The 20,998-nt window shown below is 32.2% G+C and overlaps 1 protein-coding gene across 9 annotated transcripts in view; it reads left to right on the top strand.

The window, feature by feature from the left end:
• LOC106064580 (adenylate kinase 9-like) overlaps positions 1-20,998 on the top strand; it is a 50,379-nt gene that overhangs the window by 7,842 nt on the left and 21,539 nt on the right. For 3 of the 9 annotated variants that reach the window (XM_056032186.1, XM_056032187.1, XM_056032188.1), the window contains 20 exons: positions 89-330; positions 1,188-1,368; positions 2,087-2,243; positions 2,651-2,695; positions 4,101-4,139; positions 5,159-5,325; positions 5,923-6,086; positions 6,204-6,473; positions 6,575-6,636; positions 7,434-7,490; positions 12,497-12,682; positions 13,047-13,100; positions 13,288-13,367; positions 14,675-14,852; positions 15,079-15,197; positions 15,295-15,504; positions 15,957-16,156; positions 17,002-17,049; positions 19,649-19,789; positions 20,615-20,747. In XM_056032186.1, coding sequence (XP_055888161.1) covers positions 89-330; positions 1,188-1,368; positions 2,087-2,243; positions 2,651-2,695; positions 4,101-4,139; positions 5,159-5,325; positions 5,923-6,086; positions 6,204-6,473; positions 6,575-6,636; positions 7,434-7,490; positions 12,497-12,682; positions 13,047-13,100; positions 13,288-13,367; positions 14,675-14,852; positions 15,079-15,197; positions 15,295-15,504; positions 15,957-16,156; positions 17,002-17,049; positions 19,649-19,789; positions 20,615-20,747 — 2,733 coding nt within the window. The remainder of the gene's footprint in view (positions 1-88; positions 331-1,187; positions 1,369-2,086; positions 2,244-2,650; positions 2,696-4,100; positions 4,140-5,158; positions 5,326-5,922; positions 6,087-6,203; positions 6,474-6,574; positions 6,637-7,433; positions 7,491-12,496; positions 12,683-13,046; positions 13,101-13,287; positions 13,368-14,674; positions 14,853-15,078; positions 15,198-15,294; positions 15,505-15,956; positions 16,157-17,001; positions 17,050-19,648; positions 19,790-20,614; positions 20,748-20,998) is intronic. The other 6 variants (XM_056032189.1, XM_056032192.1, XM_056032193.1 and 3 more) reach the window with 6 other exon arrangements.

Below are 20,998 nucleotides of genomic sequence, written 5' to 3' on the forward strand. Positions count from 1 at the left end.
GACATTAATATTTAGTGTTAAATACAATCTTTGGTAAGTGTGTAAAATTTTTGTTTTTTTATAAACTTATTAAATGTCTTCTGAATAGCAACTGATGCAGAAGCTCCAAACATTTCCATTGCGACCAGCTGCTGTTGTCAGGAGGTTGTTAGATTCAGAAGAGGAAGATACCCCAGAGGACATAGAAGCTGAAGAACTCATGAGGACTTTGACGTCTAAGCAAATGATAGCACCTTGGTACCGGTGGCGACGAAGCAAATGGATGAGTTATTGCCCTGTCTCTCTTTGGGAAGGAAATTTAGTACAGGGAAAACCTGATTATGCAGTCAGGTTAGTGTTGTTGTTTTCTTTTTACAGTAAATTTAATGAAATGTTCTTGTAGCTTCAATTGTAATCTAGTTTTAAAAAAAAGTATTTCAAAATTATAGCAGTATTCAGATTATGTATGGATAATTGAAATAAATATAAGTATTTATCATGGCTATCAAGTTAATGTTTTATTATTTGATTATTTATTAAATACATTGCTAAATTTCACTGTAGGTCTTTTTATATAATGAAACATAATGAAATATGAAATGAAATATAATGAAACAGAACATGATGGGTTCAAAAGTTGAACACTTGGTTACTGTGTTTCAGCTTAAAAACCTGCAAGACAACAGGGGATGGGAGTGGGCAGGGTATTAGCCCCGGACCATTGAAATACCTGAATGACAGTCCAGCCTACATACTGCATGACCAGGCAGACATTTTTTTTTAAATGTGTAAAGATGGCTGCCCAGAATAAAACTCATATTTGCAAAATGAGATATTAAGTTTTCTTGATTTTATTTCCTTCTATTTTCTGGTTCGTTAGTTTCTCTAACATGGAGTAATTAGGTCTAAAAGGTTTCCACTATTAAGTTTAGTTTATCTTAACAAAAATTTATTTACAAAAAAAAACAACCCTAGTTATGTTTTTTAAAATCATACTTGTTAAAATACTGCACATTTAAAAAAATCATTTTTAAGCAGAATCCAAATTTCATTATTTGTATTTAGCAACAAATCAAGCCTATACCACCAAGTCATGGGTCTATATCTACATGAAGAAAATCAAACTGTTGTACTCATAGCTTAAAAAACCCCAGACACAATGGTATTTATTAAAAAAATGCTTTGCATTTCATTTTTTTCCCTTGCAGTTTTTTGGACAAAGTGTATGTACTTTCATCGGAGGAGGCAATGCAATCATTTATAAGGAATCCAAGACCGTATCTTTTACCTCCTCAACCAAGGCCTCCCTGTAAACTCTCTGTCATTGGGTGTCCTTTTTCAGGAAAGACAACTCTGTGTAATTTGTTAGCTCAGAGATATGGTGCAAAAGTAAGTAGTCTAACATGAGCTAAAAATAGAATATATATTTATTTTTTTGTATTTGAGAAGTTCTCAAATCAGTTATTAAAATTACCTTATTTAAAGTCATTTCAATAATTAATTTTATTATTATCACCTTCACCTATCCCTTAGTCTGTTGGACCGTTGGGACACCATGCAATATCTGTTGACCGTCTTTCTCCATTCCTCTCTGTCTTTTGCCTTGGAAAGAATCTCTTTCAATGGCAGGCCCGTCCATTCTTTTATGTTGTTTTCCCATCGCTTTCTCTGTCTGCCTCTTCTTCTTTTTCCTGGTACTGTTCCCTGAAAAAAGGTCTTTGTGAGTCCCGACCTTGTAATATAGCCAGAGAGTTTTAGTTTGCACCTTTTTTACAATAGTTATCAGGTCTTCATAGGGTCTAATCACTTCAGTAACCTAATCTAATCACTTCTTTTGTGATGCTGTCTTTAAATGTGATACATAGGATTCTTCTGTAGCATCTCTATTCCATTGCCAGGATCCTCCTCTCTAGCTCTGCAGTCAGCGTCCAAGACTCATAAGCATATAAGAGTGTGGCCTTGACCAGGGAGCGCATCAGTATGATTTTGGTGTCAAGGGCTATGCCTTCATCTTTCCATATTATTTTGAGTTTTGCAAGTGCTGTTGTGGACTGTCAGTAATAATAACATTGAATAAAATGACAATAAACCCTTATTTGTTATCAAGGTTTTTGATATAGATACAATCAGTGAAGCCAAACATCAAGAAGAGAAACACAGATATTTGGAACAAATCAAAGAAGAAGCAACAGAAAAAGCCATTCAAAAAGTAAAAGCAATACTGAAAGAAAAAATGGAAGCTGAAGCTGCAGCCAAAGAAAAAGGTAATCTTAGTATTAGAGTGCTATTAGTCTACACATTTTAAAACCTACTAAAAAAATTTTTTACATTACTTTATTTCATTCCATGGTCTTAAAAAAATGAAGTGGGTTTAGAGAGAGAATATAACCTTAGATATTATTGCACCTTTTAGCAGAGAGGAAATAAATTATTAATTTATTATTAAAATAATTATTATTATTAAAATTGTAGTTTTAATGATTTGAATTCTCAAATTTGAAAGTTGGTGTTTAAAAATCAGGAAGATGATATAACCTCCTTTCCTTAAGACAACTCAACTTAAAGCCTAAACTTTAAAAAAAAAAACTAGGATACAATCATATTGCAAGTAAAAAATTACTAAACATTGTCATAAGCAGCATATTTGTTATTTGATGTATTTTCTTTTCAGAAAGAAAAGCACGGTTCGCTATGGAAGCAGCAAAAAAAGAATTGGGTTAGTGGATATAAGTAAAAATTCAACTGTATGCACTGTTTGTTTTTTAAAGACATACTAACATATTTTTCAAAAATGCTATCTGCTTTATTTTAACTCTTTATCTCCTTATTTATTTTCCACATTCCGATGAAATCATCCATTTTGCTAATTTGTATTTCATTGCCTGTTATGATTAAACTTCAATAGCTTTTTGTTTATTATCTTAATTAACTTAATTTTCCCATATTTGGTATAGAGTTAAAAGCATGCCTTTTTATTTTTAGATAAAACACATTGATGTTTATAAAATCATAATGAAATTTAATTTTGGTTAATGGAATTTAAAAACAAAAAAATTACTGACTGTGTAAAAGTCTCTTTAGAACTAGATCTAAACCAGATCTAAGGAATATATTTTTTGTACAAATTGAACTAGGCCTAATTGTATTTTTTATGATAGTTATTCATATTTCCACAAAAGTTAATGTATAAATACATAAGACAAACAAATAAATTAATTGTCGTTCGGATTTATCGATGGTCAATGGTTCAAATCCTGCCCGCTCCCATCCCCCTTCGTCCTGCGGGAGGTTTGGACTAGGAAGACAACTATATTCAACTTGAAGGAACATCTGAAACATGTAAAACATTTTACAAACAAACAAACAAACCCCCACTCTTTAAAAACATTGTTTTTGGTGAAAAAAAATTGAAAATGGAAAAAATCTGTATGTTTTCTAAAGGGAAACTATTCAAGATTATTTTATAAGCAATTCAAAACATTTTGGGAGGAAAGAAAACTAAACAACTGACTTTTTAAGTATTGGCAATAATGTGGGGAAAGAATGGGTTCAAATCACTGATGGTATCCTCAATTAGGAGAGAAAGAGTTAAACTATCTGCTAGTTCTTGTAGATGAAATGCCTAACATAATGGAATAAATGTAGTCACTCTTTTTAAAATGTGTAGGCCTAGCTATTTGTTTGGGTTTTCACACAATTTTGAACTTTTGGAGACATATTCAAGTAAAAGATTTCATTTTCTAACATGTTTTCTCACTTATTCAACTCTTTTTAAATGATATCATTCTGTTATGGGATTCACATATGTAGTATTTCCTTTCTGCTGTTAAACTGTTATTGGTTTTTAACAAACTGATAACATCAGACACTAATACTTCAAACTACCATGACCCCATCAAGTCATAGCATTATATTTTTAGCTTACCTCCAAAGCATACAAGAGGTTCCTTCGCTTGTTCAAATGAAGACTTCTTTTTTGTTTCTGTCAGTAATGTTAGATCAGTCCATTTTTTTAATCCTAAATATATAATATAGAGGTAAAAAATATTTCATCATACTTTGAAACAAAAGTATTGTAATGTTTTAAAAGTATGAAATGCTTGGGTTTTTCATTCATGCAGAATTGAAGCAAAGAAAAGAAAGTTCATTTACAGAAATTGGTAATGTTCAATAGCAAAGTTCTTTTTTCTCTTGAAAGTTTTTTGGTAAATTATTTATGCAAATGATATTTTTTGTCTTATTAAAAGTTAGGACCTCATTTTACTGTCAGTAAATCTGACTGCAGCAGTATAGTTTTAAGTGGATGATATTGAATAATAATAAATTAACTTCTCATTGTTTAGGATAAAGTATTTAGTAATAATTTCATAATGATAATAATAATATCATTATTATCCTTGAGGAAATGTCATACAATTAGTGGATTACCCATAACAAAACATTATAACTATAGCAAACCAAATATATGTTCATACCAGTTTCACTCATCTGTGCTAACTAAATAACTAGGAATGGTATTTCTTTACATTATCCTTTAGCAAAAAAAAAAAACAACAAAACAACAATTTTTTGTTATCATTTAATTTATTTTAAGATTTTTTTCAGGGTAAGTACATTCTTTTAATGTTAGTTAAAATATTGTTTTAAATTATTTTTGCTTTGGTTAAGCTTTTTAAAAAAAAATATTTGTCTCAAAGTTTTAAATCACATAAATAACTGCTGACAAACTGTGCAGACTTGTTGTACACCATTTCAAAGAAAACAGCATGTAATGAAGTTTTTTTGTATTGTGAAGGATTCTCTTCAACATGCACATGTTTTATTGTATATTGTTTGAGTCTTTGTAGTTCTAGTAATTTAAGTAATAATGAAACAAGTTTGGATTGTTTTACTTTCTTTTGCACTCAAACTAAAAATGTTACTGTTAAAAAAAAAATTAAAACATTTTTCTATTGTCTATTTAAAAAATTGTGATATTTGATGAAGCAGACATGAATAGACAAAAAAACAACACATTTGAATGAACTGAGTACATACATGTGTTGAACATAAGTTATGTGCAGAATAAAAGAGTTGTTTCTATAAAGGATTATGTAAACATTTAAGAAAAAAATATTTTTTTCACTGCAATACTTGATTATGAATTTATGAGTTTAATAAATTCTAACTAACCATTCAGCAGAAGATGAAGACGAAGATGATTCCAATAATGATGACCAGAGTGATGAAGTTATTAAAGTTGAAGAAGTTGGTGATAATACATCAGATCATATTACTCCAATTAGATCAAGTGAGACTATGGAAGATATTTCTGATGACATTCTACAATCTATCCCTGAACCAATTGTAAGCAAGCTATTCAAATTAAATAGAGATCTATTTTATTGTATCATATTACTTGTTAATGCATTAAATATTGTATATCCACATGATTCCTGGCACCCAATTGAAGTTCATTATTTTCTTTGAAATAACTAGATTTAGGTTTTTGATTAAATCAGTTCCCATTTGTAGATCTGACATTTTATATTTTATGATCAATATTTTTCCTTATCTGGCTTAAAGTAATATAGTTTCTCCATCTTGATACGATGATGATCACTTTTGTCTCAGGGATCTGAGATCTTAGCGCTGCAGTTTTGTGCCTCCTCATGTAGCTGGCAAGACCTTTATGAGCCTGGAATGTTTGGCTGCACACTGGGCTGGAGCTTGTGTCTATTATCTAGATTTTCTTCTTCAGTGCTTTTTTTCTGCCAAGGCTATTTTCTTGAACACAACAATTTTTGTGCCAGTTTTCACAGCATGGTGTCATGATGCTCTATCACGGGCTTCTAGTAAAATCCTGACACTGTCTACAGTCTCTTCTCAAATTGAAAGATGTTTACATTCACAAATCACAATGTTTTTGAAGGAATTCTATATTTACGTGTCTTATGTGTGAAGGTTGATGAGAATCATCCAGATGTCATTGCATTGGTCAAGCTTGCTTTGGCAGATGCTGAAACCTTTGAAGTTACATTGACACCAGATGCACAAGCTGAAGTCTTAGAAACTTCTGTTAAGGAATGGGAAAAAGAATTGAGAAACAACAAACCTGATGGTCCTCTGTAAGCAACCAAACATTTTTGTTTTGTTCTGTATCCCTTAATCTGTATTTTTGAATAACTATTTTAATTGTATTAATGTTCAACACATTGATCTAATTTGACATTATCTTTCATTAGATATGGCTCTTGGATTCTTGACAACTTTCCTAAAAATAAAGATCAGTGGAATGCTTGTGTTGAAAGAAATCTTCTTCCAGATGAGGTCATAGTCCTTGGGGATAAAATTTCAGGAGATCAAATTTCTAATAAAAGTGAGATCATACTCTTGACTACTGAAAGATTTTGTATGAAAAATAAGGAATGGATTTTGCAGCAAATGCAGCGTCGTGAAAATGAGAGAGCTTTGAAAGAGCAACTAGCTAGAGAAGAGGAGGAAAAGATAAAGCAGTAAGTTGGTTTGAACAAAAACCAATTTTTCTAAGTGTGTTTGTTTTTTAAAATGTTATACTCTAAGGCAGTTTAATTGTTTTTCTATATATTGTTCTCAGAATGAAAGAGGAACAATTTAGACTAGCCAAAGAAATGGAAGAACAAAGGCTGCAACTGCTCAGTAAGAATCTAAACCTATTTCAATTATCTCATTTAATAGTAGTCATTTTATTGTGCATATATATTTATAAAAAATGTAGAAATCAGCCTCAGTTGTAAAATATTCAACTTGGAGGAAACTATTTTCAAATGTGGAAATCATTGTTATTAATATTTGTTATATTACATATCTTTATTTACAACAGAAGGAATCTAATATCCTGTCAATCATTTAACAAAATTTTCCTGCAGGAGGTTTGGCCATAATGTAGTTATCTTCAAAATCTGAAGAAACATCCAAAGCATGTAAAACAATTTAGAAAATTCATTGATACCTTAAAATTAGAACCCTCCGCCATTACTTTCTCAAACTGACAAGTAGCTACAGAGACAGGGTGGACTTATATAGAGACCAGCATTGCTTGATGACCTGGCATTAGTTTTATGACAGCCAAACCTTAAGCCACCACATCATAATCTATTTTGCTAAGTTTTAAGCAGTGCGTACCAGCACCTTTTTCAATGTGGGGAAAAAAGTATGACTTTTCTTGTATTTTAACGTTTATTATTAATTTATTAGTAGTTAAAAGTTAGGCAATCCATCACTGAGTACGGGTACCTATATGTTTACAAAAAAAGCACTGGTTATAAGCATGTATTTTTTGTTCAATTTGGTTGAATTTCATTTTGTAGCACAAATATTCTGTTGTTTTTGTTTGTTTGTTTGTACTTGAAGACAAGGCTTATATATATAAATTCTGTTTTTTTCATAATGTAAGACTTCTACATAACTATTTGATTCCCAAAAATTTTTTTTAGTACAAAAAGCTGCAATGGAAGAAGCTGCTGCTGAAAAAGAAAGAGAAGAAAGATTTGGTAAGATTAAACCAGTGAAATTAATTAGATTAAGTAGGATTATACTGGTGAAGTGAATGAGATTAGGTAGGATTATACTAGTGAAGTGAATTAGATTAGGTAGTATTATATTGATGTAGTGAATTAGATTAGGTAAGGTTATACTGGTGCAGTGAATTAGATTAGGTTGGACTATACTGGTGATGTGAATTAGATTGAAAAAAAATATTCAAGTTGAAACATAGACAAGTTAACTCTGAAAATAAGCTGCTGGCATAAAAGAATATTCAAAGAAAAGGACAAGAGTTAACAGGGGGGTAGCTAGAGATTGAGGGGTCCCGGGGGATTGACCTCTTTGGGGGTCCCGGGGGATTGACCTCTTTGGGGGTCCCTTGCATTTTGACATTCGACATCATGACATGAGATAATGTACTTAATAAATATATAACCCTACATTCAAATTGGTGCGGTATATCAGTAACATTAGCAAGAAATAATCATTAAGACTCTTTTAATGAATAATACCGTTGTTTATTGGCAAAATAATGCACAAGTGACAAATCTCAATTCATATCGCTTCATGTCATGCTTTTTGTGTAGCAAAGGCATCTATAACATCATCTACATTGATAGTGTCTAGTATTTATGACCCCACTGACATTAAAGCCATGCTAAGCCTTTCTTGTGTCATTGTGCTCCTGAGATAGTTTTTGATTAACTTGAGCTTTGAGAATGATCTCTCACATTACGCATCGGAAGTGGCCTGAGTTACCAGTATTTGAATGAATGTTGCAGGGTTTGAGCACACATCATTGCCATATGAAGCCAGCTTCCTCAATATGTCAATTGGTGATTGTGGCACTGGGTGTTGATGAAAAGTGCTCAGGCATTCATGACATCATTGAACAAGAGGTTTGCCTGTCTTTCATCAAACAGAAAAAAGTAACACAGTTTTTCATCAGCGTGTCATCATTCATAGACTCCAAGAGGTGTCTTCATTCAAGAAGAAAGAAGAAATCCAAAGGTTTCCCCATGGTTTTCCATCCTTTGGAATCTGTCCTTCATCTCCAAATGAAGTCTGTCCAGTACTTCTGTTTCAACACGTTTGAATTGAACTCCCCATCAAGTCTTTTCTTTATTCTGGTTGTTTTGATTACAGGAAATCCATTGCATTCACTATCTTCTTTTGCTCTTTCGATGGATTGTGTGATCAGTTTTATCAGTTTCTCATCATTTTGCAGAAAGCATGAAAGGGTTTTAATTTCTTCTGCAGCTTCCCATATGTTTGTCCAGAATTTTGTAGTTTCTTCTGAACTATATTGATTGGGTGCAGGAGATTTGACCAGAATTCCAGATAAGCAGAAAATTTTCCACTGTATGAAGAAGATTCTGTGCATTGCTTCAAGTGTCCATTTTTTTCAGTTGTTGATTTAGAAAGTTTCTCCAACAGCTTGATGATTTTGTCGAGATGCAAGAAAACTGCGGACATAGCTACTTCTCTTGCAGACCACCTTGTATTACTCTCCTTTTTTAAACTCAAGGCTCCAGCTTCCTTCAGTTTGGCCCATCTCTGGGGTGAATTGGAAAAAAAAGTTGAACTATTCATGTAGAGTTTACAAAAAAAGGTGACAATTGCTGGATCTACCTCAGCAGAATGAAGAGCGGCCAGGTTTGAGAGAGTGATTATCACAGTTCAGAAATGATGCCTATGTATTTATGTCTAAGAGAAGGACGGCCACTCATTGTGGCTGTGTTATCATAGGTTTGACCTCTGCACAGATCAAAGTCCAGTCCAATGTCTTTAAGAGTTTTCAGAACAAGTTCTTCATAATGTTATCCATCAGGTTTCAAATTTTCAAAGTAACCAAAGAATGACTCTTTTATTTCAAAATTATCAACAAGTAATGAACTATTAGAGGTACCTGTTCTTGATGAGAAACATCTGGAGTGGAATCAAGCGTAAGAGAAAAGTAACAAACTTGCTTGACTCTCCCAACAATTGATTCCCTAACTTTATTGCCTATCAAGTTCAAGAACTCATTTTGAATTTCTGGTGACAATTAATGTGTCTTTCCATATTCAATTATATGAAAGTGATGTTTTGTAACTTCATCAAATTCTGCAAGAAATTTCAAAGATGCTAGGAAGTTCCCAAGATTGGGTGAATTCAGTTTTTCGTTGTGACCACGTAAGCTTGAGTTTGTTTTTGCTAAGTACTTAATAGCTGCAGCTACACCCTTCAGAATATCTCTCCAATACTGCTGTAAAATTTGTGCATAAAACATATGTGACAGTTCCTCTGGTTCTGCCTTAAGCTTTTCTTCTTCTAGCTTCCACTTCAAAAAAGCGTGTTGTGGTGGACTCTTTCTTCACGTTCTTTCAGTCTCTTGGGTTTTTTCCATTTGGTGAAACCAACTCCTGGTTTGCTCAATGCACTAGATGTCTTTTCTGATGCCTCAGAAAACAGTATGCATGCGAAACAAAATAGACATCCCAAATGTGGAGAGAAGAGTTGCCAAGATCTGTTGCAAATTTATACTGTTGGAAGCTTTCCAGTGAACCATGATTTCAACCTTCGTGATTTATTTTGGGTAAACTCTGCTGGAGGAAACAATACCATTCATCTTTGTTTTGGAAAAATAAGCTACCCTTTAACAGAATTTTGCTTGCAGTTCCACAGATAAAATTCAGGTCTGGATATATCCAAAGTCTTTTTACTTAATTACAGCTTCTTCCACTTCTGGAGAAAGTGATTTTGGAAGACCATCACTTGACTCATCATCACTTACTTCGGATGTTTTCTCTGACTGTGGTAAAAGGGTATTCCCTTGGAGTTTCTTCAGCACTACTTCTCTCATCAAGAGACATTTTCACTTCTTCAACTGCTGTATCTTTGTATGAATCATCTGAATAGTGATACTTCTCCGACAGGTTCATGGTCTCCTTTGTTTTAAGTGCTCTTATCAGGTTTCTTCTTAAATGATAAGGATGATGAAATAACCTACCCTATATACCAAGTTACTTCCTGAGAGTAACACAGCACTAGTCAGCGCTATGAAGTTACTCCTTGAAATTGAGAGTAACCCCACACGGAAAGAGTTAATACTCTGAGTGGAATACATACAACAGGGTCACTAACTTATATAACAGCAAGATTACATGACAGTGGTGTAATATTTAGTTTATTTAAAAACAAAATTCGGACACTCATTTGGGAGCCCCCCTCAAGTGGGGGCCTGGGGGATCTTCAAATTCTCCCCCCTCCTCCCCCCACCCTAGCTACGCCACTGAGAGTTAATGTTCTTTCTGAAAAGATCTTTTGAAAATAATAAAAAAGAAAGACTGAGGCACCCATTCTATTTATTGTTGGTCAGTTCATGTAGTCATTTGAGCTCCTTTAATGTCTTTTTGATATACTAATACAGTTTCTATTGTAGTTATCACTGTGTTAAAATTCTTTTCAATCTTCAGATTAATATTCTTATTCTGTGGAATATCTGTGGATAAGATTGTATATGATATTTTTTAATCTATTTATTTATTTACACCATGTTTTGCTAAATAATTACTCTGAAACGTTGTTACTAAATCATATATTTTAATACCTAGAGTTGTTCACTATAATATTAAGGGGAAACTAATCTTAGATGTATAATTAATGGGAAGAAAGCAATGTATACTTGTACAAATAAATGTCCAAAGATATGTATAATCAATGAAGTGTATAGTAGTTGGTGATTTTAAGTAACTAATAAACTAATTATATGCTTTGTAGTGCAGTCTATTGGACCTATCAATTCTGCAGGAGTGTCCTCAATGAGACTTTGATCCTAATTATTTCCCTTTTCTAAGTCATCTTGGGCTGTTCTGTTTCCTTTGTTTTTTCTTTTCCTCTAAAGATTTTTGGTGCAATGTATTCCAGTTTGTGTTATAGCCCTTTAATTAGATCCACAGCTTGTAGTTGTTAGAAGATGCCAAATGTTTATATTTTTCAATATTTTTTTTTATCATATTTAAATGTTAACATTGAACTAGTTGCTAATAAATGTGATGAGTTCTTTCTATGGACACTGTTTGTAAGGACTAGTGGAAACTATTACAACAGCAGCTTGACACAATATTCTAAACATTGTCTTGTACAACATGCATGACTAGATAGATTGAGAGACATGTGTAGGACATATTTTTTTAAGTAATGTCTATTTTATAAGATTAGAAGATAACAGCTTTTTGACACAATATTCTAAACACTGTCTTTTCCAACAACTTCTTGACACAATATTCTAAACATTGTCTTGTACAACATGCATGACTAGATAGATTGAGAGACATGTGTAGGACATATTTTTTTAAGTAATGTCTATTTTATAAAATTAGAAGATAACAGCTTCTTGACACAATATTCTAAACACTGTCTTTTCCAACAACTTCTTGACACAATATTCTAAACACTGTCTTTTCCAACAGCTTCTTGACACAATATTCTAAACACTGTCTTTTCCAACAGCTTCTTGACACAATATTCTAAACACTGTCTTTTCCAACAGCTTCTTGACACAATATTCTAAACACTGTCTTTTCCAACAGCTTCTTGACACAATATTCTAAACACTGTCTTTTCCAACAGCTTCTTGACACAATATTCTAAACACTGTCTTTTCCAACAACTTCTTGACACAATATTCTAAACACTGTCTTTTCCAACAGCTTCTTGACACAATATTCTAAACACTGTCTTTTCCAACAGCTTCTTGACACAATATTCTAAACACTGTCTTTTCCAACAGCTTCTTGACACAATATTCTAAACACTGTCTTTTCCAACAGCTTCTTGACACAATATTCTAAACACTGTCTTTTCCAACAGCTTCTTGACACAATATTCTAAACACTGTCTTTTACAACAGCTTCTTGACACAATATTCTAAACACTGTCTTTTCCAACAACTTCTTGACACAATATTCTAAACACTGTCTTTTACAACAGCTTCTTGACACAATATTCTAAACACTGTCTTTTACAACAGCTGCTTTACAGCTGAATCAAGTGTTATGGGATACATTGGCTGGAGAGATTCAGACTCATAAGTCTTTTACTGACATGGGCATGGAGCAACCAAGAGGACCTAGTTTTATAACTATACTGGCTGAAGAATTTCATGATTATTCTGAGCTCTTTGCAACCATTGAGTCTTTGAAAGAAAGACCAAGTAGTGAGAGAAAGAATTGATTTTTGGTTTCCTGGGTTGTCATTTATTGCAGTTGTTGTTTTTTCTTCAATTGTTACAAACATTGTTTGACTTTCTGCATTTTCATTTCATTTTTTAAAATTGAAATAAATTCAAGATTTATAGATTAATACTTTAATAGTTTTCCAGTGATTTGAAGTTATTGGCTAAATAAAAAAATCCTTTGAAAGTAACCATTTTGCATTCAAACTGAGTACAGTTTTTGGCTTCAATAAAATGACTAGAGTAATGAAGAAAAGCATTTGCCTTATATATATATTCATATAGATATTGAATATTGTCAAATCCTTTTTTTTTATAATCTTAAACCACACAAAAAAACATGCAGAAGATGAAGGGACTGTAAAAGATCCAGAACCAGAGCCTACAGTGGTTACTCAAAGTATGTATCTAATTGTTGTGAGCATGTCTGTTGAAAGTATGCCTAACTATGTAGATTTTGTATTAAAAATATGTAAATGTCTGTTTCCTATCTAAGAATTGTATGAAAATAGCTTATAGTTTTGTATGACTTTCTACTTATCACAAAAAGCTCAAATGTATCTTTTTTAAAAAAAAATGTTTGCAAGGTGATGATTTAAAAACTAAACAACAGACAGAAGAAACAGAGGACGTAGAATCATCTGTAAGTGGGGAGTCTGAATTACAGGTTAGTACAACCAAATTTTCTGTAAAATAAAAGAAGTCAACTAGAAAAATATTTAAAGTTGTAATAACCGTGATAAAAGGTTTGTAAGATTGACTTCCTGACAGTATGTTGTGATAGTATGCAAGATTAAACTAAGTGACAATAGTGATCTACACATATCTGGACTCCAGTGAGTGATTTAAACGTCTGGACTCCAGTGAGTGATTTACACTTGTCTGGACTTCATTGAGTGATCTACACATATCTGGACTTCATTGAGTGATCTACACATATCTGGACTTCAGTGAGTGATCTACACATGTCTGAACTCCAGTGAGAGATCTACACATGTCTGGACTTCATTGAGTGATCTACACATATCTGGACTTCATTGAGTGATCTACACATATCTGGACTTCAGTGAGTGATCTACACATGCCTGGATTTCATTGAGTGATCTACACATGTCTGAACTCCAGTGAATGATCTACATCAATGTTGTTGTCTAATTGACTGACTGAAAGGGTGCTTATGAAGGATTTATTGGTTTGCCAGAAGATAAAGAAGAAAATAAAGCAGGTTGTAAAGGATTCAGAAATAGAAATTTAGTTTGCTATTTGAATGTATTTTAGGTTATAATTAGCTACATCTATTTGGTAATATGTGCTCTCTCAGTTTTTCATATATTGTTTTGAAGTAAGTAGAACTCAGTGGAAAGAACTGTAGTCCTTTAGACTTAATTTTAAACACACAGTCATCCTTTAACAGTTTGAACATTTTTAAATGTCTTTCAATTTTGCTTAGCATTATTTACTCTGTAGAATCACTAAAATAACAGAAAACTGCCACAGTTCTTTTACGATAGCATAACTTTGAGCAAATTAAACTGAGCTATATATGTTTTCTTGGAGTACTTGGATATGCTTTAAGCTGGTGCAGATAAACCAAATTAGGTAACTAGATAAAAAAGATAGTTATGAACTACATTGTTATGTCACACCAGCTGTAAATGTGAGCACTACATTAAGACTTATCATAACTGTTGTCAAGATATAAAAAAACTTGTGAAAAAAAAAATTATGATTGTATTCAAATATCTCTTTAAAAACATTATTTCTAACATTTTTTACAATTCATAGATTGAAACCGTTCATGTTATATATATATATCAAGAAGAACATCAGGAAGCCTTTTTTTTTTCTTTAGCCATAGAGAAGCTCAGCTGACTACCAAAAACATGATACTTAGAAATCCTATTAAATGTATTTGTAATTACAAAATATATTCATTTTATCTAACAGAATACTTATCTAATTGTTATTCTGTAGATGCTGATGGCTCAGCCTGAGGCTCTAGCATTCAAACAAAATCTTGGGGATTTTGACAAAGACTTAACCAATCTTTTGGCAGCAATAACTACGTCCACTCCTATTGAGCCTTTTAAAGTAGATATATCTGAACATACTCCAGAGACAACTTTAGATATGGTGCTTCAATATATTGAGAGTAGGTATTGCTACACTATTAGATTCGTAGCATAACTTTGTAAAGAAAAAAGCACACAAAAAAACTGCTGACAAGACAAACAAAACAACTTACAACTTTTTTCCAGTGTGTTTGCATTTCATACCATCATTAACACACTTGATTGTTAAGTCTGTACAAATAATTTCTTAAACTGGCATAGCTACTCTAGTCTATGAAATAAAAAGATATATCTATCATCTTCCAGGAATATTCAAGTATAAAGCTTCAGAGTTTGGCACTCAAGACATGGAAGAAGAAGAAGAAGATCAAGAAGCATACGCAGGAGAAGAAGAGAATGAAGAGGAAGGGGAAGAAGAAGGGGAGGTAATCAGAATACTTTTGTAATAGATCTGCTAGCAGCTTCTGTTGAAATTTCATAATGGTTAGGATACATTTTTTGTTTCCCAAACTTCTGTTACAGGAAGAAGAACAAACTAACAAAAAAAGGCTGATGGGTGATTCTAAAAATTTTGACCCTGTCAAGCTGAAAGAAACAGATATTCTGTTTCCTGGAAATCCTGAGTTGGCAGCAGTTTATCGAGAAAGAGTTTACTATTTCGCTTCACCTGAGACTAAAGATGCATTTTTGGAAAAGCCTTCGGATTATGTTGCTCAAACTGGACCACTGAAAGTAAGAAAGGGGAAATGCTTTTTATTCAGTAATATGAGGCTATAGAGTTTCAATGTGAATATGTCCAAGGTATCTGGATGTTCTAGGTGTTAGACTGCTCACTGCTATGTGATACGGCATTATCCTAGTTCATGTCCCTCTGGGCTTATCTCTGTTTCACCATATTCTCTTCACCTTCTTCTCTCAATTACCTTGATACTTGAGTGCTGCTATTATTCTGTTACATGGCATGTTTATTTGTAGTCCAAGTTAGCTAGGAATGCATGACAATAACAAAGTCGAATATTAACTTAATTTAGCATTGAGCTAACTATGCAATTTAGATTTATAAATTTAGCTTATGACATTATTTAAGAGCCGAGGATATAGATTTAGTGCAGTGTAGGACGCCATCCATTTTTTTAAGACATATGGAAAGCAATAATTATGATTGTAATGTCCCTAAATTTCAGATCCCTCCTATCAGACTTATTATTTTAGGACCTACAGGATCAGGGAAAACATTACATGGAAGATATTTAGCTGAAAAATTAGGGATTTTCCACATTTCCTTCAGAGAAAGACTACAAGAACTAATCATTGCGAAAACTAAGAAGAAAATTGGTCCTGAGTATGTGATGGAGGAGGACACTATCAGTGATGATGATGAAGAGTAAGTCCTTTTTTTTTTTTACACTTAGTTTCATCAAATGACTTTTTTTAGTAAATTAGAAAATTAATGCTCTTCCATCAAATGGCTTGGATTTTAACACTGTTCAACATACTTTTACCCAACACCCCCTCAACATACTTTTACCCAACACCCCCTCAACATACTTTTACCCAACACTCCCTCAACATACTTTTACCCAAGCTCGAGTTTCTGTTACGTTGAATCGGAATGGCTTGGTTTGTAGTGCCTCCTCAAAAACACATACTCTTTGTCTGTAAATTTACTTTTCTCCCTCTTAGCTGCCTCCTCAAAAACACATACTCTTTGTCTGTAAATTTACTTTTCTCCCTCTTAGCTGCCTCCAAAAAATATTCTTTGGCTTCTCCATTCAATATTGAAATATTTGATAGGCTGTATATTGCATCCTAAGGCTTTCCCACAAAGATTTGACCTGTGAATTTTCATTTAAGCATTTCTCCTTCTGTGCAACAGTTTGAAAAAGATACCACTATTCACAATTCAGTTCATTTTTACACATCACTTTAAAACAAAATTGTCAGTTATAGAGGCAGGCTTTATCTAGAAATGCACCTTATACACTCTTAAACTAATATATTTTATATATATATATATTGTTTAGCAACACAGGAATTCCCTATATAACTTATTATTACTGCAACATACTTTCGGAAGATTTGACCCATTCCTCCCTTGTTAGTTTGTGTGCTGTTTTTTTTTTAATAAATTTTCAACATTAAAAAATCATATATAATCAAATCATAAATCAAATATTTTTACCATACAGTGGAACTAAAAATAATATTTTTTTAATACTATATTTGTAGTTTTTTTGAGGAATCAGTGGGTAGCAGTATTCTTTTAACTCATACAAGGTATTACCATGTTTCTGTTTTGTTTTGGACAAAATACATTAAACATTTCATATCATCTTTTATCTTAACATTTTTAAAACCTTTTAATTAAAAACATTATTTGTGTATTGTTACATTACAATTTTCTGCATTTTTTGTTAAAGTTTATTATTTGTTTATAAGGTTTTTATAAGTGTTTTTGGTTTTATGTATGTATATATATATATATAAGAAAAAAAACTAAGTGTATCATAACATTCTTTGTTTATTTTTAAATTCTTTTGGCTTTTTTGTTCCCTCATTATTACAATCTATTTGTCTATCTTCCCAGCTTAAATTGTATCAGGTTGTAAAATAGGGAAATGCAGCAAATATTAAGAAATAAAACAACTATAGAATTTATATAAGAACAAATGTTTAGTTTTCTTACTAGAGAGAGAATTATCTTAGTTTTTGCAACAATCTGCAAGAAATATTGTGATAATATGAGTATAAGACTTAACACTTTTTTTTTATCCCAATACAAATCATGTTTATAGTAAGAGATTTGTCTATATACACAACACAACAGCAAACTTACTAACCCATTTCCTGTAACAAATAATTATTTAAAAAAAATACAAAGCTTGTATTAAGAATAGTTGCACCAATTAGTTTGGATCAGTCATGTCATTAAATTTGTAACAGTAATAGTTATGTATTGTTTCTATTGTTTTATCATAATGTTTGTGTTTACTAAGACTCAGACAACGACCTATAAAGGGGACTAATTCAGCTTAAACTACTACTTTAGTCAAGTACTATTTCTTTTCCTTGTTTGAGATACCAAACAATTAATTACCAATAGCTAATTAACTAATAGGTTAATTTTTTTTGTATTGATTCTTGTGTTGTCAGGTAAAAGAAATAATTTTGCAAATTTTCTGCTTGATCCAAGATTGGGTGTCGGAGAAATAATGTGTACAAACTTTTTACCTGACAGAGTTGATATAAACTTTGTAAAAACAAAGCTTATATTAAGTATAGTTATTTTAATTAGTTTGGATCAGTAATGCAATTAAGTTTGTAATAGATCTAGACCAACAACAATAAATCTGTGTGATTTGAAATATTATTACCAATTGTTTTTGTTTAGCACACTTTCATGCTTCTAGCTTTCTCAATGCACTATGATCCTCTCACTTTGCTGGACCAGTTGGGAAAGGGAAGGGGTAGAAAGTAAGGGGTATCTGTGTGAAGGTTATAGTGATAGTTTTTTAAATGTATTTTATCAAAATAAAAATTTAAAAAGTTGTGTGACTTGAATTTGAACTCAAGGGCTCAAGCCTCCTCAAGCCAAAACAGTAACCACTGTGCCACCAATTCGCTGATGAAATTAGGTTTTATAGCTATCTGTTGTTAGTTTTAAACTTTTAAGCCACAGCCTAATTCTCTACACAAAGTATAAAGGGGACTAATTCAACTTATACCACCACATCTGTCAAGTACAATTTTGTTCCCTTGTTTGATACCAAAAAAAATTAATTACCAATAATTAATTAACTAATTGGTTAATTTATTTTATTGATTCTTGTTTTTTCATGAAGTAATTATTCAAATAATTGTGTAAAATTTCAACTTGATCCGAGATTGGGTGTAGGCGAAATGACGTGGACAAATATTGTACCAGTCAGATTGAGTGAACTGATATAAGCTTTGTAAAAATGGCACACAGTAGATCCTTTCTTAACACCAGGAAGACTTGGACTTTGCTGATAATATCTGCCTCTTCTCCCATACACAATAAAATTCTCAGACCAAATTGATCAGACTCTCAGAAGAAGCAAAAAAGACATACTACTGATCAACAAATGAAAACTGAAGTTATGGAATCAACCACAAACAAGATAGTGATGGGAGATATCCTTGATATGTAACCATTTCACTTATCTGGGAAGTAGGACTATCAATGACAGTGAAACTGATAAACTGATAAAAATATATAAAATTGCATCAATAAACCTAGGTTTGCCTTTGCCACTACTCTGTCTGTCTGGTGCTCCAAGCACTGTTTTTACAAAACAAGCTCTGTCCTTCTGTATGGTTCTTGAACTTGGAGAGTCACAAAAATAAAAAACAACAACTCTAGACTTTAGCCAACAGTTTCCTATATCAGATACTGGGAATGTCCCAAAAAGATATTTACTGTCAACATTTGGGAAAGAACTTTTCAGTAACCCATATAGCCCAAGATATCAAAAAGTAAAAATGAAGCTGAACAGGATATATCTTATGAAAACTAACAACCAATGTTGCAAGCAGGCACTTGATTGGAACTCACAGGGCAAGCCTAAACAAGCCTGGAGGAGGAGGATTGTCAGTGAAGATGAGGATTCTGTAATGTCATGGGAGTATGTGAAGAATGTTGCTCAGAACTCAGTTTGGTGCAGATGTGGAGATGGGTCCCTGTGCTCCCACTGGGGTATGCAGGGTTAATTAAATCAAGTAAGTCAATAACACTGGTGTTTCATAATTTTTGACTGTGCATTTTTTATATTTGGAAATCTATGATGCTATTTTTGAAATTCATCCATGTTTTTTTTAGAATTTGTTGAAGTTATTTATATAAATGTAAAATTAGATCAGATTTCAAACATAAATCCTCATCACGAACAACGGGTTCAGATAATTCAGAAGATGATGATGATGATGTTGAGGATGTGGAAGAAGAGCTCCATGCTTGGGAACACATGAGATATGTAGAGGAAGAAATGGCTATGCTGTAAGATTTTTGAAGATGAAAAGAAAATTATTTTTACAGTTCCATGGTTGTTTTTTTTAAATTATCATTAAAACGTTCAGTTTTCTTTTTCATTTTCTGGTTTGCCATTCATTGATTATTTGTTTAAGAATAAAATGTTAACTTTGTTTTTGTCTTAGTATTTCCAACATTTTTTTCTCAATTAACTGGTGTTGGCAGAGTTATGTTTAATTAATTCATTAGCATTTGCAGTACTATTTTATGTGAACCGATTAATAATTTGATGTAACTAAAACGTGGCATTGTATTGGGTCTTAGACAAAAATCAAGAAGTTGAGGTATCATTATGTGTGAGTTTACAAAAGAGTACAAAATAATGAGAGAGACTTTGTACTCTTTTTTTAAGATTTTGTAACACAAAATAGTTAAATATTATTTCCTGTGAGCTTCATAAGATTGAACATCTTGTCCGTGAACTACACACTTGTTTCTGTTTTGCCTCTTTTTGTGTGTCAGTAGGGTAAATGTAGATTTCATTTTTAGAATATTATATTGTAATTGAAAAAAAAGGCTTTTGAATAAAATATAGCATTTTTTTTTAAAATTCTGTTTGAAACATTCCAACTATTGTGTGTACAATTGATTATTTTCTAGTCAAATGTATATTTTAAAAAGGAATGTTTGAATCCACTAATAAATTGATTGTACATGTCTGGTACTTTTGAAACTCTAAAATGTGTTATGATCAGAAGTCATTGTAATATGTTATGTAAATGTGTATCAGGTCATCGTAAATATACTATTTTACCATTTCTGCTTTGTTGAACTCTTGAATCTATTTCCTAGAGCCACTGCTGAAGGAGAAGGAGAAGAAGAAGATCTTCACAGCATGGTGCCAGTAGTTGCACCTATACAGCCAATTAAAGAGGTAGAAGAAACAGAAGTAGATCTTGAAACTGGAGAAGAGGAAATCAAAATTGTAAGTTCAGTCAAAAAGTTTTGCAAATGTTAGATGTATGTAACATCTGTAACTATATTAATATTATTTGACTTTTCAAAATACCTTAGAGAGTTATTGATAAAAACGGACATTGGCTCCATTGACAGATATTAATGCTTTGGCAATCAGAACTCCAGACAATAACAAGAAATGGTTCTATATTCACACCAATCAAAGATAATTGGTGTGGTAGATCTAACATTTATTGATAAACTAAAAAAAAAACAAGT

Source organism: Biomphalaria glabrata, chromosome 6 (assembly GCF_947242115.1).
Source record: "Biomphalaria glabrata chromosome 6, xgBioGlab47.1, whole genome shotgun sequence".
Taxonomy (NCBI): domain Eukaryota; kingdom Metazoa; phylum Mollusca; class Gastropoda; family Planorbidae; genus Biomphalaria; species Biomphalaria glabrata.